Source organism: Macrosteles quadrilineatus, unplaced genomic scaffold, assembly GCF_028750875.1.
Source record: "Macrosteles quadrilineatus isolate MER2022 unplaced genomic scaffold, UCM_ALF_1.0 Scaffold_1__1_contigs__length_201487025, whole genome shotgun sequence".
NCBI lineage: Eukaryota > Metazoa > Arthropoda > Insecta > Hemiptera > Cicadellidae > Macrosteles > Macrosteles quadrilineatus.
Window position 1 is genome coordinate 64,481,058 of NW_026542594.1, and position 24,455 is coordinate 64,505,512.

General features: G+C 35.0%; 1 protein-coding gene across 2 annotated transcripts in view; it reads left to right on the top strand.

Annotated features, from left to right (window-relative positions):
* The window catches only part of LOC128983386 (scm-like with four MBT domains protein 1), a 42,769-nt gene extending 25,074 nt beyond the window's left edge, over window positions 1-17,695 (top strand). Inside the window, exons 10-18 of one of the 2 annotated variants that reach the window (XM_054402649.1) lie at window positions 756-887; window positions 1,327-1,492; window positions 2,969-3,081; window positions 3,512-3,687; window positions 4,532-4,693; window positions 9,440-9,602; window positions 11,311-11,376; window positions 16,912-17,119; window positions 17,229-17,695. In XM_054402649.1, coding sequence (XP_054258624.1) covers window positions 756-887; window positions 1,327-1,492; window positions 2,969-3,081; window positions 3,512-3,687; window positions 4,532-4,693; window positions 9,440-9,602; window positions 11,311-11,376; window positions 16,912-17,119; window positions 17,229-17,381 — 1,339 coding nt within the window. In that variant the 3' untranslated portion in view covers window positions 17,382-17,695. The remainder of the gene's footprint in view (window positions 1-755; window positions 888-1,326; window positions 1,493-2,968; window positions 3,082-3,511; window positions 3,688-4,531; window positions 4,694-9,439; window positions 9,603-11,310; window positions 11,377-16,911; window positions 17,120-17,228) is intronic. The other variant, XM_054402650.1, reaches the window with a different exon arrangement.
* The last annotated feature ends 6,760 nt before the right edge of the window (window positions 17,696-24,455 follow it).

The window sequence follows — 24,455 nt, forward strand, 5'->3', positions numbered from 1 at the left end:
TAGTAACTTTAATGCTATTGAACATCATAGAACAGAACCAACTTGTTTAATTGAAACAGCTGTTAAAATTCATTAATTCCATTTAAATATGAGTACTCATAAGGTTAACATGGGAAACTCCAGAGCCACTGGGGCGGAGCCCGAGAATCCGATCAGAATAAAAACAACTTAGTTTTCCTATTTAATGCCTAAAGAATCAGTGTACCAAATTTCAGCCTCCTAGGTAAATGGGAAGTGGGAGAATTAGTGATGAGTGAGTGAGTGAGTGAGTCAGTCAGTGAGGGCTTTGCCTTTTATATATATAGATAGGCCGATTCCAGAATTGGTCTATTCAGGGTTTTGATTCTCGATTCCGCACTCTATACCGATACCTTTTAAAAAATCATTTAATAACACACATAACTTACTGTGCTTCTCGCTATCTTTTAAATAAAGGAGCATGTTATTTTTATTTAATCTTTATTCAATAAGATAACTGCATTGTTATTGATTAAGGTTACATGGATTAGGTTAGCCTTTAAGGAAAATAAGATAGGCCACTTCAAGAACACATGCATTTTAACACATTTTATTAAATTAAATTGAGACAACAATCACCGGTTTAATTAGGCCTAGGCCTAAAATGTTCACAGAGTTTTTTTGTTTGCATAAGAATTTATACATCTAGGCCTACAATTAGTCAAGTTAGTGAGGTTTTACTGTTACAAAACAACACTCATGATTTGTTAGTATGGTTAATATATGTTTTGTTCTAGTTTCAAACAAACCAAGGCCGTCAGTTGGGATTCTCTTGACATTTTCCCGGTGGGATGGTGTGATAGCAACTCTTATCCCTTGAAGGCTCCAAAAATGACATCTCAAGTCGTTCTCAACAAATCATCTAAGAGGTAAGTGTTATTAAGGATGTATACTCCTTACTAACTGTGTTGTTTACAAGAAAAGCGATGATTTGCATTATGCAAGGAAAATTACTCTTATAGCTTTTGAAGCTTCATTTATTTCTGTGATTGTAACAGCCTGCCTAGTGTCACAACATCACAACTGAAGCTTAAACCCTGGGTCAATGTCCCCAGGGGCTATGTTGATTGTAATACACCAACATCAATTCACAAACATTGATTCGTCCTAGAGTTTGAATGTAGGAGTTTGTTTTAAAGTAGCCTAAAAACTTTTTTTTTAGATTTATTACATAAAATAGGACTGATTACAGTAATTCTTACTGTATAAAAGTCTTTGAGCTATATTTTAGCAAGTAAATATGAATCGTATTATATTTATGAATATTTGTATTTTTCACGAATGAATTTTAAATTTACACTTGATCAGAGAAGAGACTCCAAAAAAGGCGCAAAGCTCTACAGAGAAATCAAGCTCGTGGTGTCCCAAGATTTACTTCAATCACACGTGTTTCTCTGGACCCTTCCTGTCCAAGAATCGTCTGGCAGGATTGCCTCGCCATGTGGGGCCTGGACCTGTTGTCCTCGTTATGAAGGTAACTTCAATTATTATAAGTACCAAGATCATACCTGCAAATCTTATCAGTGTATTAATAGTCAATAAGAAGCTATATATTTTTTCTAGTAGATATTGGTTAGGCTTATTATTAAACCCTACAGGGAGACAGAAGTTCAGTCCCAGAGTTAAAATTGACCTTGAGATTTGCTTACCTCTTTTGCCGAGGCTGGAGGGGGGTAATAATGAGGGGGGGGGAGTAATAGGCATCAACATTATTTGCTGTTTGCTCCGGTTGTAGGACATTCAGTCCCATGGTCCAACTACCAAGAGGATATAAAGATTGTAGATGTGTTAGTATTTGTTTGAGTTAGATTAGGGTTAGTAGACCGATTTTTTACCGGTCGTCCAAATTCCAATAGTGAACCACAGGCGGGAACGGGACCTTGCACACACGCCGACCGCTGATCGGCGCCGGTAAAATGCCGATGAGCAGCCGGCCACTGCCTCTGCATACCGCCGGTGCCGGGGACGCAGTGGTGTATGTAACTAAATACAAGCTTGCACATGCACCGATTTTTTACCGATCGTATCGGCAGTTTTCGCTACACCATCCTCCATTTAAGGTGACTGCTATTCTGAAATTTTTAATTAGTTTTGGTAGTGCGTGTTTATAACGTTATAAATGGGCGACTTTATAGATATGGATGCTATTGAGATTCTGAAATAGTTGAACATTTTACTGCTATCAAGCCTTAGTTCTTCAAAAAGTGTGTGGAATGTCCCTTTTTTTTCTCTGCTTTGATTAATTGGATGAATCCAGAACATACGTTTAATCCTATGGCGCTTAATACGTCGATACAATAGCCACATAGCAACAACTCTTTTAGGATTCATTAGTATAATCTAATTACTAAATAAATAAATAAATAAATTTATTAATTAAATTAAATTATTAATTATATAATTAATAAATTAATTGGGTAATTAGTAATAATCTGGTCTCGTCCTTGACACAACAACAAAGCAACTGATCGTTTCGCCGGTAAAAATCCGGCGTGTGTGCAAATAGCTTAACACCGGTAAAATATCGACCTACTTTTTACCGACCGTCCAATATCGGTGTGTGTGCAAATAGCCTTTGAGTACCGTATCTCACGTTTACCTGCTCCAGAGCTAATGCAGATTAGTGAGAGGACCATAACCCAAAATATTTTACGAGTGATCCTTGGCTAGTAGATGCTAGGACTGATTGTCCTACTGCCAAACAATACATAACACTGTTTCTTAACATTGTTAATTTTTTAATTAAAAGAAGGTACTGTATTTTAACAAAGATTTTACCGTTGCAGTAATTGGAGATGCTTAATGTTTTCAAAATTACTCAATCATCAATCTTTGTCAGGTTTTTTAATGACTGGTTTTCAATATTATATTATCAACCCCATTTTCTGTTACAATATCACTTAGGGGAATGTTTGTTTATATGTTAACTAACACAGTTGTGTGGAACTAGGAGGTTCTGTCTATGCTGATATCAGTGGCTTATGTCAGCTCACGAGTGTTGAAGGAGCTTCAGTGTTCTGGTCCTGCTCGACCTGGAATGCATCAGGAGATACTCAAGGCAAAGTAAGTCAGTCAGTTTCTCAGTACTAAGTGTTTCTTAGATGCCTCGGAAGTTTTTTAAACAATGGCCTTATCTTGATATTCTGTTTTACAGTTTTATCAGCTCTGTAATTTCATATTCTTAGTTTACAGTATGAAATCAACCATATACAGTAGAGTCTGAATTATCTGACCTTTCATGTTGTCCAACCCTCCTTGTGACGATTATGTGTAAAAAAATCATGTGCTATTTACATGTGGAATGACTGTACACCATAGCACTCACATAAAGAAACCTGTCCTGTTAGTACTCAGAAGATCTGTAGTGCCAAAAGTTTGAGGCACTTGAACTTTGTTGTACTTGTTGGTTTCTTTAGCGCATTGTATTCAACACAGTTTGTCATCTGAGCCCGCTGCGGCTTTACTTTAGTTCCAACTTGTGATTGGTGTGCAGATACAAGACCAATGTGTACCGAGCGTCTGTGGAGATCTGCACGTCTGCAGACAAGGTTGGTGAGTTCTGCATGGAGGTGTGCCGTAAGCTGCAGGTCTGTCCACACCTCATCAGCCCTGAGCCTGTGGGCTTCAACTGTCCGGAAAAGTGTCACACACTCTCGAAAACTAGATTCTGTAAGTGATTGGCCTACTTCAATTACAAAGATAATTTTTGCATGTTATGCAAAAACATTGCTAGCTAGCTCTTTTTGGCTTTACCAAACATTCGGTTAAAATAAATTGAGTTAATTTCTTTAATATGTATTATATTCAAAGGTTACTTTAAATGGGTTGTAAATTATGATTACCAATTCAACATGACTATAATGCATTTAGAATGTCTGACACAAGAGTTTTGTATTAAGGTTTTGATATTTTATCAAATTACAAGTACTGTATTAGAATAACGAGGAAACGTCAAATCTTTTCTAGGAATGGACAGGATAATATTTGTAATTTGGGGTGGGTTTTTATTTTCTTCTTGATAATTTCTTGGGATTAGATTTTTTTTGCACCAAAGAACTCTTTACTTTGTTTTTTTATTTGCACTGTTCTATGTCATTATGAAAGTAATCAGTATTCATAACTACAGTGATATGCAGAGAAAACACCATCGCTATAGTGGCAAAATCATAAACCTCTCCCCCCTCTTGAGATCACAAAGACATAATTATTGTCTCTCGCAATAGCGGCAAAATTGTGGAGACATCATAATCGTCTCCCTTGATCATGGACAAATCATAATAATCTCCCACAATTATTGCTAAAACATCTTGATCATCATCTTGGATACTGAAGATCTTCATCATCACTCGCAATTGAGGCTGACAGTCTGACCAAATTCTGTCCCGAGAAGAACCCGAATTAGTAGTACTACATGTAATTTAGTAGTAGTAGTATGTTTCTCATTATGATATGAAGAGTTCTGTGTGAATGCTGTTTAGATGATCAAACTATAATTCTAAATTACATGTCCTAGTGTCCGTGTCAACAGCGTCTTCTCAATCTACTCTGACAGGCCAACGCAAGCCAGGTCGGCCGCCAGACTCCCGCAAGAACACTCAGTTCCAGTGGCCGCGCAGACCTCCCTCCACACGCAGGGAGTACCTGTCTGCGTTCAAGAAGGGGGACAAATCTGATGGTAAGCAGCAAACCAATCCTCAACATTTTACTTTGATTCTGACTACTTATTTAGTTTAGGAGTTACAATAACACATTGCACAGTACACTCAAACTAATCCAGAACTGGTTGGAACCATGTAGGGTCAGATTAGTGAGGGTGACAAATTAATCGAGTGTCATAAAAATAAATTGTTATAAAGCACAACAAATTTGAAATTTCACTGTAGCCTATGTATTACTGCAACCATCATATTACAAACTTATTGCCAGCCACTCTTTAATCTATTATCAAAATCATATGAAAAGGTATTGGATAAAAATATAGTGTCCAACTAATAGTATTTCTAGTTTGGGATGGGTATTCCAAAAGTCGATTCTCGATTCCACCGATTCTAGGCTTTGGAATCGGAATGGTTTTTGCTCGGAACGGGAACATGTCAACCGTTAGTACGACAGGCCTGATCGGTTTTTGTAAATATTTTAAATGTTTCGTATTGTTCGTATGTGTTACGTGTTTCAACTTCAACGACGCTACTTCAGCCGAGTTTTTGTTTTTGTAGTCTGACGATGGCATTGTAATGCCAAAACGGCCGTAACGTAGTTAGGCCACAAGAATTTGAGCTGCAGTGACGAAGGTAAAGCCTATTTTAGTTAAAAGAGATGTTTGTGTTACAGAGCCGAAATAATTCTTTTAAAATCCAACAACACCGAACGACCACTAAAACGGTGTCAGAGTACCGAATTTAGAATCATTCCTATAGCTCCGAAAGCAAACTAATTCCATTTAATGCTGAATCCCAAATCTTTAAATTCTTTCGGCTCTAAAGGACGTTTGAAACTTTCTTTTGGCGTTGTGACACGATTTTGCAAACAAAATCCTAACCAGCCAAACAATAGAAGCCCCACCAATCTTCTCCCACTACACTGTTTAGTGGACGAATCCACTACACAGACTTCAGTACTTAATTTTACTTTTAATTAATTTTTTTGATTATAATTATTTTTATAATTAACTTTATTCTTTAAAATTACTCTAAATAATAAATTATATCTCTTTGAATAATCTTTCTCTAATTGGATAGAGCTTGTACAATGTCATGTGTAGTGAAATAGTATCCAGCAAATTTGGAAGTACAGAGAAATAATGTCGTTGTTAGTTTCATTGGATGTTATTGGGTTTTATTTATATATATATTGTATGTCAAATGAGAGGGAGAAACTACAAATAGGGGCACACGGGGAATACTTGCAATGGGGTGCAGTCAGACTAGTTACGCCACTGGGAGAATGTTCTATTGTTCGACACTATAGGACTGTTGCCGCATTCTTTTGGCTCTGTAACACAAACATCTCCTCTTTTGGCGCTGTAGGAATTTAAAATCCTACAACTTCGAACATGATATTTGGCAAATTGGGACTAAAACATGATTCGGTACTATAGGATTAGGTACAGAAATAACCATTCGGCGCTATTGGATTCCAAACCCTTTTAAATCTTATAGTACCGAATTGTTTTTAATAACGTCCTATAATGCCGAAAGAATGTTTAAATCGTCCAATAACATCAAACAATTGAGCACTATTACATTTGGCACTATAGGATTCGGTGCTATAGGACCACAGCCACATCCTGCTGTAAGGCAGTCCCAGACCACCTTAGACTTGAAGTTGCAGCAGTCAAGCACCTTGAGCACAACCTGGCTGTCCGAGAAAATGTAATGTTCATGTCTTGAGGTACCCGAACTCAAAATTCAATCCCGTCTATCCCTAAAACTATATTTAAAATAACGGAATCAGAATTGGAATCAAAAATTTCTGAAATCAACCTACAGTAGAGTCCCGTTAGTCCGAAATGGTTGGGACCGGGCCCATTTCGGATTACCAAATATTTCGGATTAAACGTTTTTTTTTTTTTTTTTTTTTTTAATTTTTTGGGATTGTTTTTCAGATTACTTAAGGCTAGACCTAATGGCTGCAGCATTATCACTTCATAAAATCCAATTGTGATTTGGCGGGATTGGAACCCGGGACAAAAATGAAAAATGGTAATAACAAAAATGGTGAAATATTTACTATAATACTCTACAAAAAAGTCTATCTCGCCCGGCCGCTATAGAATACTTTGACGAGGTACAGCTAACTGTGTTAAAAGTTTATTAAAAAAAATTCAAAAAATTTACAAAAAATTGTCAAAAAAAATATATTTTTTGGTTAGGATTAAGCAGACTTTTGGATTACCGAAGTTCAGATTATCGGGACTCCACTGTATTACTATTTGTAATATTGGGTAGCCTAGTATGTTGTTTATTGTGTATATTTTTTTATTTTAGCGAATTTCCCTATAGGGAAGTAGCTATTACCGTAGGTGGCACGGTAAGACCTAGGCCCGAGACCGATTTACTTTTTCATTTTGATGTCCCCAGAGGCCAAAAACACTATTCGTTCAAATTTTTATAGATGTTCATTAAAAATTAGATTATAATAATATTATATAAAATTCTCGTGTCACAGTGTTTGTCTGCAAACTCCTCCGGAACGACTTCACCGATCGTTATGAAATTTGGTGTGTAAATTCTGTAGGTATGCGAATCGGACGTAAACTATTTCCCGTTTCGAAATTCATAAAAGGGCTCCGCCCCAGTGGCTCTGGAGTTTCCCATGTTATATTGTTTTTATCAAACCCAAAGGTGAGTGAGCGTAGCGAACGAACTTCAACCTGGAGGCGAGTTAGCGTAGCGAACGAGCTAACCTGAAGGCAAGTGAGCGCAGCGAACGAGCTCCAACCTAAAGGTGAGTGAGCGTAGCGAACGAGCTCCAACCCAAAGGTGAGTGAGCGTAGCGAACGAACTTCAACCAGGACGTGATTGAGCAATGCGAACGAGATCATCTTGAAAATTAAACGTAACGGTACTTTCTTTCCATCGGTATGTCTTAGGGGAAACCTATAACTTAGGCGATACGAAGTTCGCCGGGTCAGCTAGTATATATATATACGTCCGTGAACGCGATAACTTGAGTAATTTTTGTCCGATTTTGATGAAATTTGGTTTAAAGGTGTAAAGCGGGATAAACTTGAATGAGTTCGCGAACCAGCACGATTGGACCATGGGAACGGGGCTTTACGGGGGGTTTTATGGGGTAAAAATTGGTTTTTCTCACTTTTGACCCTCAAAACACAAAATTTCCCAATTTCTCTTTAGACCTTTTTAAAGAGCTTAAAAAAACAAATAATTTAGTATATAAAAGTATTTTTGTTCGATTATTAGTAACGGAGAAAATTTAAAAATTGTAAATTCAAAATTCCCATGTTATTCTTATGGAGAATATTGTCAAATGTTGTAGTTTGCTTGTTTATGAATATATTTTGATCAAACTTGGCAAATTTTTTTATTTTGTACTAAGCTATCAATATTATACTCAAAAACACACTTAAGTTAGTTTCCTTGTAGCAGCAAACCTAGGTACTCGTTAAACCTAATGTTATTAAAATATATTTAACTGAAAATCAATTCAGACGAATGGAAATTCGCTTAGTCAGCAGGTTTGCTGCGGCGGGGGTATTTACGCATATTTGTTGTCAAATGTAACTGAAGGCAAGTGAGCGCAGCGAACGAACTCCAACCTAAAGGTGAGTGAGCGTAGCGAACGAACTTCAACCTGGAGTTGAGTGAGCGTAGCGAACAAACTTCAACCTGGAGGTGAGTGAGCGTAGCGAACAAACTTCAACCTGGAGGCGAGTTGAAGGCAAGTGAGCGCAGCGAACGAGCTCCAACCTAAAGGTGAGTGAGCGTAGCGATCGAACTTCTACCAGGACATGATTGAGCCATGCGAACGAGCTCATCTTGAAAATGAACGAGCATTTGACTTAAAACCACATTAGGACAGGACGACGTCTGTCGGGCCAGCTAGTTTAGTATATTGAAGCGTTAAATGCGCCTAATGGTTATGGAGAAAATTCCAAAAAACTGTAAATTTTTAATTCCCATGTTATTCTTATGGAGAATAAGTAAACTGTTGTAGTTTGCTTGTTTATGATCATATTTTGATCAAATTTGGAAAATGCATTCATTTCATACTAAACTACTAACATTTTACAAAAAACACCTTTTTACCCTCCCTGTTGTAGCAAACCTAAGTACTCGTTAAACTAATGTTATTTAAATAGGGAATAAATGTGATATTTTTAAGGAGACATTTGAGTGTAAATCCAATCAGGCAAATATGGAAATTCGCTTAGTCTGCAGGTTTGCTGCGGCGGGGGTATTTTTTTATTACAGTAGGCCTACATTTATTTAGTTTATAGGAATGTTTTGTAAATCTAGTTTTAATAATGGACAATGTCACCTGTTTCATCAGCATTGCTGAAAACTTGAAATGTATTGTGACAATAAAGGAATATTTCATTTCATTTCATTTCATAAGTGTAGTGTAAATATAGTGTTTGGCTAACTACTCAAAACTGTTATCATAAAATCTTTTTTAATTTTACTCTAAATTTGAACTTGGAAACAATTAATTCTATAAGCCAAATTGCCAAACAATGATACACACAACAATATGTTATGAGTTTCGTCATACATTTACATTTACACATGACATGACCAAAATATCTAACAGAGTATTGCCGACATCACACTCATGACCGTCCTGTTTTAGGAATGACAAAATAATACATAAAATACTGGTGGTGCCGGATTGGCAAATGTTCCGATTACCAAGAATTTGAATTAAGTAATATACTAGCTGTTAATATGACTTGCCACAGGTCTGAGTGACTCACGCAGTGCCAATGAAGACGAACCCCCGAAGGACAAGAGGATGCGTTATGAAACTCGAGGCATCAAACTTCCCAACTTTGGTCTCAAATCTAGTCAGATCAGACAATCTTTAGGAAATGGTGATGTTAAAAGCAACACTTCTGTGTCATTGTAAGTGTTCATTTTAATCAATATTTAGGTGCTCAGTTAAAATAATACTATAACTTAACTAATATCATTGACTTGTGTGGTCAATGTTAATATATACCTAATAATGATTAAGCAAGCATTGAGTAGTAATTTTAATACAAATAAAAACCTTCAATGGGGGTTCTCCTTTTGGTTTAACAACTTTTAATGAATAATTTATAAGTGTTGATCGATTAGGTACACCTCATTGTGTTTGAGTAAGGTCAAGTTGTTTGTATACTATATTTCATTTATTCAATAGGTTCCAACATTTTTGTGATTGGAATTCCTCATTTTTATGCTGTATGTTTTAGGCTTAAATTTGTCCTCAAATAAAAATATATACGAAAGAGGGAATCAAATAAACTTTAGAAAATGTTTATAATTTGTCAATACAATCTCTGTTTAATATCTTCTTTTTGGGTACGGTATTGGATTGATCCAATGCTAGACCTTTATCCACACATATGGGATTGGCGTACATCCAGCAAATATGGAATGTTGTTGAGACTCTTTCTGCTCTTGGGGAAGGTCTTTTCTGACATTTTGACAATCATTGATTTGAGCTTTGCCACGGGAGTGCTGTAAGCAGCCATTGGATTTAAATACCACCTTTAGTTTAGCATTTGTCAAAGTACGTTTGGTATATTTTCAGCAGCAAATGTGTTATAAATAAAGAATGTTAGAGGTCTAATAAAGAGACCTCTAACAGGTTTAATAAAGAAGGTTAAAGCTTGAGATTTTCAATCATGCCGAGCTTTTGAAAAAAAAGGTCGAGTCTCCAGCTTTATCTGAGCCGAGCTTTTTTTCTATCATGAAATAACACCATTCCCAATCACAGCAAAATCCGGAATATCTCCCGTAATCGCGTGGTCATTATCGTTGTCTTCCGCGGTCGTGGAAATGTTATCGTCGACACAATCATGAATATCTCCCGATGTTCTTCATGAATATCTTCATCATCAACTTTTGCAGTTACAGAAATGTTATCAGCACCATTCCCAATCACAGCAAAATCTGGAATATCTCCCGTAATCGCAAGGTCATCATCATTGTCTCCCGCGGTTATGGTAATTTTATTATTGTCATCCCCATCATAGGAAAATCCTGAATATCTCCCACGGTTTGTAGACATTAACGTTACATCCGCATAGTTTCCGCGATCACAGAAAAATGGCTATCTCCTGCGGTTTATAGACATTAACGCCGCCCTCCGCGGTTGCGGATACATCATCGTAGTCTTCTGCGATCGCAGCAAAATCCTTGACATCTGCAGTGGTATACACATAGTCATCGTTTCCCGCGATTGCGGAAACGTTATGAATGTCATCCGCTAACGTGGCGAAAGTGTGAACTTTTCGCTCGTGCGAACTTTGTAGTTGCGTTTTACGATCGCGATTGTCAAAGCTTGACTCGAGCTCAATTTTCCGACTTGTGCTTGTAGGCTAGGCTTGGCTCGGCTGGAAAATCGGCTGCTCGCACAACTCTATTCAATGTTAATGTTTCTGAATAAATATCTAAAACTTGTTAAACCCCCCTTTCTTATCAAACCTTCAAATTAATCTTCGAATATACCTTCAAGTTATCTCATCCGCAATGAAGATTATTTAGTTTGCTCCTTTGTTGTAGATTTAACATGAATTTTGTTTTAAATATTATGAGACCTGATCATTTAATTGCTTTCATGCAGATCAGAGATGTCAGTTAGTAAATCAATGAATTATTCAGAAGGCAGATTTGACCTCGGCTCCAATCAGTAAGTTTGTGTTAGCAATCTCAGGGTTTAAGCTGATGTACAGTAGTTTGCACTTTTATAGGTGTGCTTTCATATAGGTTTGTATATATTTTTCTGTTGTTGTAAATTTCAGATATGGTTTTAATTATAAGTATTTTGGGTCTCCTAATAATCTTTAAAAAATGTTAATTTTTATTTATAACCTAGAATGAATATATTTGTTGATACATTCATCATGCCTCTGTTAGACAGTTCCAAGCAAGCATATAGCAATCAATTTTTTTTTTAAATAGGCAAATTATGTAAAATACCTCTCCCCAAATTGATGCAGCCTTGCTCCCCATTAGTGGTAATTCATCTGAGACTCTTGGATTGGATACCTTTTGTGGTATAATTTTTTGCAAACACCATTAATTAAATAAATCTTTCAATTTAGACTATTCATCTCTGAAGGTTTTTATTGTGGAACTACAAGGGTCATTTTTAAAGGAACCGTTTTTGCGTATAGCTCCATAGTTCGCATGTACGTCGCAACAAGTCTCCTTGCCGCTTACTGGCATTTTTTGTGAATCCACAAAAAAACAGTGTGTCACCATTTGCAGCTCTGTAGCTGACGTAAATGCTTCACTGTGTGCTTGGAAAATTGTAACTATTTTGAATCACCTGCCGCATTTGAGATAAGGTCAGTGATGCGTTTTTGACTAAAAGAAACATATTCAATGGTGACATGCATTGCCAAATGACTGATAGTTATGGCCCTAGTACGATGATTGAGGGTTAAGTGCGGAAATGGGTTAGTAAGTGTAAAAAAATGGCCGTAAAAACATCAAAACCTTTATCCACTGTGGCTTTTTCCTTCTGCCGGTTAACTAATTTCTGGGTTATAGTATGCGTTCAACTAACTTAATTATTTGCCAATCATCTATGAAAATTTTACCCAAACACAAGTATTATTCAGGAAAAATTCTTTACTGAAATAAGTTGAAACTACTTGATGGTTACGATCATTTCATTCTGTTTTTATCTGTAAAACTAAACTAACATTTGTTTATTAATTTTACCTTTTCCACTTCAGTGCCAAATATCTCCTGTTTTGTATTAAGATTAATGTGAGATTATAAATAAACAAAATACTTATAAGGCATTAGTGAAACTGTGCATATTATAATGGTATACATTCTCAAATGTGTTTATACCTACTATTTTCAAAAGTTCCAGCACTAACTTTATTATTACTTTAGTAATCACTTATTCTTAAATTGAAAACTATTTTCATTCTGATAGCTCAGTAGACTGGCCCATCCTCATTACACTTGATGTAGTTCACTTAATTTTTCTGTCCCATAAAAGAAAGCTTAAACCCTGGATTGTTTTTTGTTTGTTTGTTTTTAAACCCTGAATTCTGTTTGTGAAATAGTATTATTTTATTTTTCACTGCATGTGTATGTTGAGTGAGTTTTGAATTTGTTTTATTATTATTGTTGACATTGATGATACAAGAACTAAAAAGTGGTTGTACAATCTGACTACATGAAACGCTATCTTTAGCATCAAGCATACACAACCGCGCGATCTGCAATGTTAGTAATTTACTAAAATTAGATATGTGCTAATAAATAGTTATTTATCAAATTATTGACATTTCTTCAGCATGAGTAGTGTTTCAAAATGCCAATAATAAAATAATTAATTACACCCTTAATTAACACTTGGCCTATACAATGTAATTCAAATTGTGTAGGTAATCCCTGTTGCCGTCAGCGTAGAAACAATGTTATGTAGGTGTCAACAAGTGTAACTACATCGTCAATTGCATCTCCAACAAAATTTACATTACTTGTCCACGAGTCTCCCTATATTCTCAATGATAATAATAAAGGCAGTGACAGTGTTCTTTATTTTATATAGTGAGAGGCTTTATCTTTTATATAAATTGTTTAGGGATGTAAACAACTCAAGCTAGTCATTATTGTTTGTTTAGTATATTCAAACAACACTTGATACTGATCAAAAGAATGTGACTCAAGGACTTAACTTTAAATGTCTTGATGCAAAATAATGCATAAAATAATACAGCAATGATGCCCTTTGATTTTAATTAAGAAAACAACATATTATAATATTTTATAAAGCACTGCAACTTGTTAGCCTATAATGAATTTTCCTGCATTAAAATACAGAAATAATTCAAAAAAAATATAAAGTTATGCAAATATATTTTTACATTAAAAAATAGTGCATGTATCAATTGTGTGACTGAGTCATGCATGTTCATTATACAACTTTCTTGACATTACTTTTCTGGCAGTCAATTTTGACCTTTTAAAAAACCAATTTTCCATTACCGTACCTGTTAAGTTATTAACAAACGATTTATATTGTCCCCTTGCAGATACTACTATGAATATTTTAGTTACCGCTACTTTGGTAGCTAGCTTTGACCATATAATGGTATCTATTTATGACTGCTTACAATACAATTCCTTGTGAGGAAATTTAATATTTTAGTGTGCTATCCAGTAAGTAACAGACGTTCTAGTCAGGGATGTCAGTGGGCGGGTCGAGCGGTACCACCTTAGTGTCAAAGTGATCTTTAACTCAGTTCCAATTCAGCGGTGTTCAGTGTGAAACATGTCTTACCTGCAATGAGATGTTAAAATCGCCACTGTGAAAGTCCTACCAGTAAAATTGCCTTTGTAGTATTCATTTTGTTAACAAAATATCAAAACCAACTGGAATGCATTTTAACACTGGTTACACAGTGGGCGGTTTTAAAATGCCGACACCCACATGTCTGGGAAAATACCGCTAATTTCTGTAGCTAAAGTTTTTCGGGTGTAATTGTTATTTAATTTATTAAGTCCTTTAATTTAATCTATAGCTTATTGTGTAGTTGCTTCTGTTCTATGTTTTATAATTGTTCAGATATTTTAATGTAAATATGGTTTAGTTAACAAATTATTAGTTTTTGAACTATGAAATGAACAGGCAAACATTTTTTGCACTTTTGTTATACCGTCGATAGAAAAGAAGGCAACAGAAAAATCACCTTTTTTGGATCCACTTTATAAACGAAAGAAGAATAGAAGTTTGCACAATTTGTACGTTTTTTAAAAAGATAAAGAACAATTTTTTAACTATTTTTGTAAATCCATTATGTCATGTGACGAGCACTCGACCACATTTAAGTCAAAATACAAAGGAAAAATACTAAAATGAGGAATTGTGTGCAATGTGTGTTGCTGTTGACAACTTCCAGTTGATTGAGGAAATGGTAGAATAACCGCAAAATGTGTAAACGCCCATAGTCTCTAGCTTGTCGGGAAGTTAGTATAAAATTGATTTCAAAATTTGTACCGGACAAGAAAGCGAGCTAATAAAAACGTTTTAACATGTTATTATAGTTGTCACCTAATTATCAGCTGACAGATGTGTAATGAGTTTTGTTATTTTTGGTTACTAAGAAGATAAAAAAACAAAACAAGAATCAGTATATTTTAAGCTTCCCAAAAAGAAAAAAAAAAACTGATTCAATTTATTTGTACTAAACAATTGCTTGTTACTTTAAAAAGTATGTTGAATTAAATAAATCATATTTGGTGGAAAATCTTTAGACTTTTCATTTCAGGTGTATTTTTTCTGTATAATAAATAAAGTCTTATTTTAATATGAGGTTCTTTCCACTAAATAGTCATGCATTTGATGATGTGCCGGCATCAAAATTCAAAATTATTAATATTTTACCATTACAGAATTTCCAAAGATTTTATTTGAATATCACAAAATTACTGTTGCCATAAATAATAGATATAACCATTAACCCTCCGAGGGTCACGCGTCGAGTTTAAGACGCACAACACACTTTGTGTAGGGTCACGCGTCGAGTTTAAGACGCACAAACATCGTTTACGGCGAAGGCTCTATGACTGACTGAATCGGATTGAACTGGATCGAGTTAGGTATCGTTCTTTCCGTAATATTCTAAGCTTTCTCCAGAGGTCTGTCTCTAAGCGCTATTCATTTTAGTTCCGAAAATATTGTAGCAGACAGCTGACGTGCGTGCGTGTATTTGTAAACAGCTAGGTTCCCCCGGACCGATGACTGATGTGTTTTATTACGTTTATCATTGTTTTAGTGTTAAAAATCAAAAGTAGTGATATACGTGGTGCATTATAAGAAGATTAAGGTGGTTTTGAAGTGCTGGTTGATGATCCTGAAGAAGTAGGTAGTGATATTGATGTAAATTATCAGCCAGATTCCTAGCTATGGTTAGGCTATGCATTCTTAGCTAAACGCTATGTACTGAAATCCGTTTTTCGCTCATAACTTATTTATTTGATAACTTACCTCGCTATATGATTATATATTTGTAATCCTCATTAAATTTAGAACAAAGTGGCTATTTTCAAATATTTATAGGCCTATAATTTATACAATTTCATTGAGCGCGAACTTATTTTTTTTTTTGAAAATTTTCAAAATTATATTTTTTTTTACCTAAAAATTTTTTTTTGAAAAAATGTTCCTTATGTTTTATATATAATATTGAAGCCCATGATTTTCCAAACAAAATGGTATATAGAACATTAGAATTAACATTGTTTTAAGCTTCTCAGATCCGTTTTAATAAAACCTTGCAAAGGGGCCAAAAATAGGTGGACATTAAGGCCTAAACTATGGACACTCGGAGGGTTAAAAGTTGAATCCAATCTACATAACAATGCAAACCAGTTGTAACTTGTAAGAATAGCATATAGCTATTACCATAGATAAAACATACTCCCTCATACTTGTGTTGCTTAGTCTATGCTATTACATAGAGGGTATTCAGTATTAACACATTCACTACCAGGTGTCAGGAGTCTATACATACAGTGGGATGTGACGGCCGTTAGTGAACCTGTTAAACAGCTTTTGCCATAAATTAATCTCCTAATTAGTGTGGAAAATATTTAGTAATATATAGCCTAAGCTAAGAGTTCACTTTTAAAATGCATTTCAAAGTAGTACCTATGTGTAGATCTGAAAATGTAGCTAGGAAATGATGTTGGTACAAATTCAACATAAAATCACAAAATAAAATATTAATTTTTTTAATACCGTATTCAATTTTCCTCAAATCAAAATTTTTGCCAAAACAGTTTACCAATTAACAAAAAACATTGATAGTACAGTATTTTTGCAATATTTGAACATGGTTTGCTAAGCAATCACAATAATGCAGATTTTTTAGGTGAACAAATTAACCCTTTATCCTCTGGACTGAAACTAGAGTTGTCAAACTCTACCGACAAAGACATCAAATTACATTCTGAAAAGTTTAATAAGAGCTTCCATTGTATTTCCACTGTCAATCTCTCTCTCTCTCTCTCTTCGAGTCTGATGAGGATTGTATTGTCCAGACAAAACTAAATGTATTAATCATTTATATTACTACATATTCAACAGACCATATTTTAATGCAGGAGTGTAAAGATCATGTTGAAAGTGTCTTTAGGACTTTTTAATTTACAATCATAACTTACTGCATATCCATAAGATATGTTTATTTTTCAGCTTACCGGGTCCAAAGAAGCGAGGGCGAAGATCTAAAGCTGAGACTGAAAGACTAAAAAAGGTTGAAGAACTGGTTCAGGAAACAAAGATGGATGATTCCCAGTACCATGTGGAAACAAATCCTTTGCGGTGGACTGTAGAAGATGTGTACCAATACATGAAACGCACACAAGACTGTGATATCCTCGCCAACCTTCTACGAGATGAGGTTTGTTTTGTTTTTTTACCACAGACATTTTTTTTAAGTTATTTTTTTATTATAAGAAAAATTAATACCTCAGTATCTCCTTCTAACTCCCACCTGTACTGTTTGACAGGAGTTTGATGGCAAGGCCTTGATGCTGTTGAACCTTCCATCGTGTCTAGAGGAGCTAAATCTTAACCACAAGATGGCATTAAGGCTGTGTCGACATGTTGAAGCTGTTAAATTTGCTTTTTACAGCAGATTTGTTACTGAAAATCCTTCTTAGACTCCCTCTCATTGCTTGTAAATATATTTAAAAATCTACGTTGACACAAAAGATTTACAGACAACAGTTCAAAATTTGCATTTGTGTCAGTAAACCTTGTTGGGGTCATAACAGAATTGTATAAAGACAAAGATTATTGACATGCGTTAGATTTGTTCATTTTACATTTTAAGTATTTTCAAGGAATGTATCAAATGCACAACTTTTTTAAGTACTCTTAAAAATTAGTTTTTAATGTTTTACTTGGAGGTTTTGTGACTTCAACTTTGATTGATGATTGTTTTTGTTCCTGAAAATATAGTTTGTACATTTGCTCTGCTGTCTTCAATTCATTATCCTTATTTCACTGTCACGAGTATATATCACACAAAAGTGAACCTCTTGTTTTATTTACAAGTCTACGATCACACTTATCGAAGGTGCACAAGTTGGAATAATCATATTTTGTCTTAGAGGTAATGTTTGGCATAAAACCTTTAACCCATTTCACATGGAGGTAGCTATATTGCTAACCCCTCTACTTGCGCTATAAATCAAATTAAGACGGTTGCGTCAAGCGACCCGCTGCCTGTGATTACTTGCGAAAGAAAAACTTACATGTCTTGGAGCATTTGCAGGTCGAGGCAACAAATGTAGCACCTACTGTAACCAGGTCGTCACAACTTAATTTATTCACAACCTGGTCCAGATGATTAAGTCACCAAGTGTAGCCATAGCCAAAACCAACCTTTATTTTCTAGCAAAACCATACTAAAATATTTTATTTATTTACACTACACATACTTAACATACACATAACACTTCAATTTTTGACAGTCAGAATTCAGTCAGTTGTGGAACAATTATTTCTAAGAGGCAATATGATAACAACGAGATTCTAGAGGTGTGCATTGACAGCTGGGTAGGTTTTTACACCACCACCTCTTGTGGTAGCTAAGGACAGGACACAAACATACTCGTATTTTTTTTTAAGTGCAGAAGTTAAGCACTATTTTAATCAAGAATCAGTACTTGAAAAAATGTATACAATATTTAACCTTCAAATGAGACTTATGAGGCTTAAGAAACAAACACTAACCTAAATGAAACTCAAACCCATAAAAATATATAATCGACATGTGGTAACTAGACACAACCAGGGTCACTAAAAAGGCCTTATGAAAAAATTCTAAAAAGTTCTTATAAAAAAGGCCTTAAAAGCCTTGGACACATTTTTTGGTTGTTATCAAAGTGATTGTTTAACAAGAATATAGTGTCGTCCAAGCATACTTAATTTGTATTTGGACTAGGTGAACCTAAGTGGGTATGAAGAGAAGAGAGAGAAAGGAAATAAACTTTTAGAGAAGGTTAAGATTTGGACGAGAGATGAGATTAAAGGTCATCACTGAAGGTCTGAGTTAAATATAGTATAGACCCTCTCTTATCGGACCCTAATGGGACCGGACCGGACCTAGGTCGGATAACTCAAGAGGTCGGTTAAAACAGGCAATCACTAAAAACTTAAAAATGAAGTATTCTGAAGTCGTGTGTGCATTATTTACAAAACAAACTGCACTAATCCCCTTTTTTCTTAAGTAGGCCTATTGAGGAAAGAAAAGCTACAAATAAACCCAAAACATGGTAAAGTCAAATATTTTCAGTGGAATAAATTATAGTCGTAGGCGGAGTCAATAAAAATTCCTATTTTAATAACTTTGCTAATATTAAGTGATTCTTTCCAAATCCATTATATTAGAGTACAGAACTTATTGTCAAAATTAAAGATACAAGAACCATTTTGTTACGAGATAGGATGTTTATTTATAGCCTCTAAAATAACGTATTCTTAGTAACATTCTTTAGAGTTTAGGGTGATGTTCCCATCGCTGAGCGTGGAAGCGGAAATCTAGAGATTTCTTAGCTGTTAAACCGAATTGCTATCAAAACAAGGTCGGTTAAAACTAAATGTAATATTTTATGAGGGAAGGCGGATAAATCTATTATCAGATAATGAGAGGTCGGTTAAGAGGGGGTCTACTGTACCACCTTCAGTACAAAACTCATTGACTCTGGTCCTACTATGTTTCTGAAATATTGAAGAGGACAAGCTAGGTAAAGATGAACTGTACTGTAATGTTCAACCTTTGAATATCAAGGACTCAGTACTTACCAGAAGGACATTGCTATCATGTGCTCAAAAGGTTTTTGATCCTATTGGTTTTACTGCTCCGGTTGGACTGATTCCCAAAATTATTTTGCAAACGACTTGGACGTTGAAGGTAGGTTCAGATGAAGAACTACCTCGTTTCAAAAATGGGTCGAGGAACTTGGCTGCCTGGAAAGGTGCGTATTGAGCAGGAGAATATTTTTGAATGCTTCAAGTACAGTACATGTTTTTTGTGATGCCAGTAAAGCTGCTTTTGGATGTTGTATATTCTTAAGAACCGAAGTAGATGGTATCATTGAAATAAATCTTATATTAGCTAAATCACGAGTTGCACCAATCAAACCAATTACTTTACTTCGTCTTGAGTTAATGGGTGCAATTACTGGTGTGAGACTCTCATGTCTAGCTTTACAGTGTCTCAACAACCCCAAAGTCCCAGTTTATTATTGGCTGGACTCCACCGTAGTTCTAGCATGGATTGCAAAGCAAGGGAAGTGGTCTGTTTTTGTTGAAAACCGAGTGAAAGAAATTAACAGATTGACCCAACTTTCATGGTGGAGACATGTTTCAGGACCTGACAACCCTGCTGATATTCTTTCCAGGGGATGCACTCCTAAAAAATTACTCAATTCTCAATGGTGGCTTGGCTCTCAATGGCTATATGCTTCTCCTGATAAATGGCCATCAGAACGCCCATCACCTGATCCAGAAGAGCTTAAGGAAGAACTTCGTAAATCTGTCGTCCCTGCTAGTTCTGTTGAGCCAATATCAATCGCTCAAATGTTAGGAAATAGATTTTCCAAGTATACTAAGATAGTAAGAACTGTAGCGTGGATCTTGAGAATGTCTCCCAAGAATACATTGAACTTGGGAAATAACATCAGTTCTGAAGAATTCTTGAAGGCAGAAGAGATTGCATTTAAATCGATTCAAAGAGAGAGCTTTCCTGAACGTCTAAAATCTCAAGAGCTAAGTGGTGTACAAACATTTTTGGATGAAGATGGCATCATAAGAATGAAAACCAGAGTATCAGATCGGGAGGAAGGTTTTGAATACCAGTACCCTGCCATTCTACCTAGCAAACACCCTGCTGTTGAGAAAATGATCAGGCAGTACCATTCACAGAATAAACATGCAGGAGTACAAGCATTGATTGTCATCCTTCGTGACAGAGTGTGGATCCTGAAAGGCAGAAGGGCTGTTGGAAAGGTAGTTCACAACTGTGTTCGCTGCAAGCGACACATAGCAAAAGCCTTAGAGATGCCATCACCTCTCTTTTATCCATAGACCGCGGTTCAGTAAACAGCAATTTGTTAAACATTTATGCTCTTAAAATTTTACAAGTTTTTCACGATAAAAGTGTTTAAATAGTTTATTTTTGTAATATATGAACTGAAGAATTAGATGAGGAACTCAATTTACCCATAGTAAGTTTGCAACTCTCAGTAAATTAATAGATTTCAAAGTTTGAAGATTGTCCAAGGTTCATTAACCAAACTTTTTGTGAGTTAGTATTTTGTTTCTTTTGTTTTGTTTGGTTTTAATACCAAAACATATGGTTCTTATGAAAAGGGTTATAATCAAAAGGATACAAAATTAATAGTAGGCCTAATTTGAAATCAAATATAAAATGAAACAAAAAAGTATCATTCCAATGTTATTAATGTTTTTATTGCTAAAAATGACCCTGGTTTGTCAAACAAGAGGAAAATTTCTGAAAAAGCAAGCAATGGATCATCATATCTTTGAAATGGATAGAGTAACGTTTAACTATCTTTCCTTTATATATACACACACAAAATCAAAAACTAAAATTCAGCTAAGTAAACTTAAGTACAAAACAAATAAAAAGTACTGGACATTGCTGCTTAAGAATGAATCATTTGAAGCAATACACTTAGTCAACACAATTGTGCTTCTTATGCTTTTATGTGGTGATATACACCAAAATCCAGGTCCTACAGGAGAAAATATTACAAAAGAACAATGTCCTTTCTGTCTTAAATCATTTACTAGATTAGAATCACACATTAACACTATTCGTGCGGTCGACATGTTTGAACATAAAAGTTGCATTTATTTCAATGTTAAGCAATTGCGGGAATTCCCGTCATCAGCACCCAACGTGTTAAAGCCTCACATAAGGACCAAGCATCAACTGACAAATCAAAGGTATCTTTGCAAAATGGGTCTATACAAAAAGTCACTTACAGTTACAGTCAAGAACCTGGCCCTTCATCTACAAATGAATTTGCTGTAGTGATACCTCCTTCGCGTGATCCTAAGTACACCAGACCTTGTTTGAAATATTACGATGATAATGATAGTGACTCAGAGTCAGATTTTCACACGTCACTCAAACCTAATAACCAATTGACTGATAACCTTAACAATACAAATAATATAAATGGCATGAAAAGCATTGAAAACTTTGAACAAAATACTGACATTGTTCCAAGTAAAAAGAAAAGTATAACATGCCCCCATTGTGGAAAATCGGTAAAAAGTCTAGTTATTCACATAAGCAGAGCCCATGCAACAGTACATAGAGATAAAATAATTGAAAAATACGTTGATGACTTACAAGAAAAGGTTACCCACAAAGTTAAAACCAAATCAAAAGACACTGACTTTCAAAAAATGTTGTGTGATTGGGAAGAAAAATTCGATAAAATAACAGATCTAGATAAAATTGAACAGTTGAATCAAAAAATGAACGAGTTTACAACATTTTTAGCTTCAGCCGTAAACTATTTGCCTGGACCTAAACACGCTGCAATGAAGTATTACAACTTAAGAAAATCAAACCTAAGTTTGAATAATGGTAAAACCTATAAAACCTCAAGCAATCCAATGCGAGCTTCAAAAAGAGAAAAGTCTAAAAGAAAAGAAAAATATTTGTACGAAAAAGCACAATATCTGTATTATAATCAAAGGCGAAAAGCTTGCAGGATGGTTATGGGATCTGGCGATGTATCTTGTAAGATATCTACAAATGATTTGTACAAGGAGTTCCACAATCTTTTTGCTAAGCAAAATACATCAGTTAGAGATCACTACGAAAACACACAATCGACTACTTTTAATGAAGAAGAAGACTTTGAAGAAATAATTGTCACTGCTGAAGAAATGATGAATGCTATGAAATCAATTGCTGTTGACACTTCTCCTGGTGTAGACAAAGTGTTAATGAGAGTTATAAAATGTAAGAAAGTGTCGGTTATTTTGGCAAAGATATGTACAATCATGATGCTAAAAGGTTGGGTCCCTGATTGTTTTAAACTTGCAAGAACAGTTTTAATTTACAAAGGAGGTGATGTTAAAGATGCTAAAAACTGGAGACCTATATCTATTTGCTCTGTCTTACGAAGAAGTGTTGAAAGAGTTCTACTTAAAAGACTGAGAGGTCATATACGTTTTAACCCAAACCAAAGAGGTTTTACTAGTACACCAGGAACAACAATCAATGTAGAAATAGTGAACTCAATTTTAACAAAAACTAAGACAGAGGAAAAAGATGTTTCATTGGTTTTTCTAGATATTAACAAAGCTTATGATTGTGTTGGGCACGAACACCTAGTTAAAACGCTAGAATCACATAACATTCCTAGGAAGTTAAAAACTTTGATAGCAAATCTTCAGTTAGACAACCAAACTATTATTGAAACTGGTGGAAGTAAAACAAAAGCGATTCCCTTCAAACGAGGGTTACTACAAGGAGCACCTTTATCCCCTACGCTGTATAATTTGTGCACAGATTTCATTTTAAATGAACTAAGTGAAAAAGAAGTTCAAATGGCTTACGGATACGAACTTCTGCCGGATTTAGATAGACTAACCATAATGGGATTTGCTGATGATTTAGTTATTATTGGAAAAGACAAACAAAGTGTTGCAACCCTTACTTCAATGGCCATTAATTTACTTAATTCGATCGGACTAGAAATAAACCCCAACAAATGTCAGTCTATCGTGATTGAAAAAGGGCTTCTAGTTGAAAGTAATATCTGGTTAGATGGAAACTTATTCATAAAAAGTATTTCAGATAGTGAAAACATAAAGTATTTAGGTGTTAACTTTTCCCAAGGGATCGTTTTTAATAAAGAAAGAATAATTAAACAATTCAAATCCCAATTAGAAAGACTAACATCGACTACATTACTTTTGTCAAGCCAAAAGTTTAATATAATTAATCAATGTATATGGCCAACGTTAATATATCCATTTCAAAATGCTCCACTCCATAAATTACCAGTAGCATTTTTAACTGACTTGGACAAACTGGTTAAAAGTAGTGTTAAAGAAATATTAAGCTTACCAACTGACACTCCAGATTTTATGTTATATAGCCCAAAAAAATATAAAGGACTTGGATTAATTAAGGCTCAATGGGAAGCATATATTCAACAACTTAATTCTATACAAATACTCAGACGGGTTAAAAATTGTTATACAATAAATGAAGACAAATTTAAACGGATAGAAACAATTTGTTTAAAAAAATTACACCTAGAAGAAATTGATCGTAATCAAACAATAAATACCCAAAAATTAAGAAATGACTTAAGAGAAAAAGAGTTTGAAAATTGGAAAAGCTTAAAACAGAAGGGTAAAGGTGTTGAACTTTTCAAGGACTATACTCCGGGAAATAAAAGTATTATTAATAAAGAAGGCTTGTCAGAATCTGAGTGGAAAGACAGTATAAAAATGATTGCAAATGTGGTGCCAGTGCGTGTTCTCCACGGCAGAAGTCAGGGCAATAACCGCTGCAGGCATGCCTGTGGTGAGATTGAAACCCTTGCACATGCCCTTGGCTTCTGTCCGTTTGCTGAACTTCTAAGAAACACAAGGCACCACAAAATAAGAAGTATCATAGCAAATGCCTTCCGAAAAAGGTATAATACATGGGAAGTGCAAGAAGAAGTACA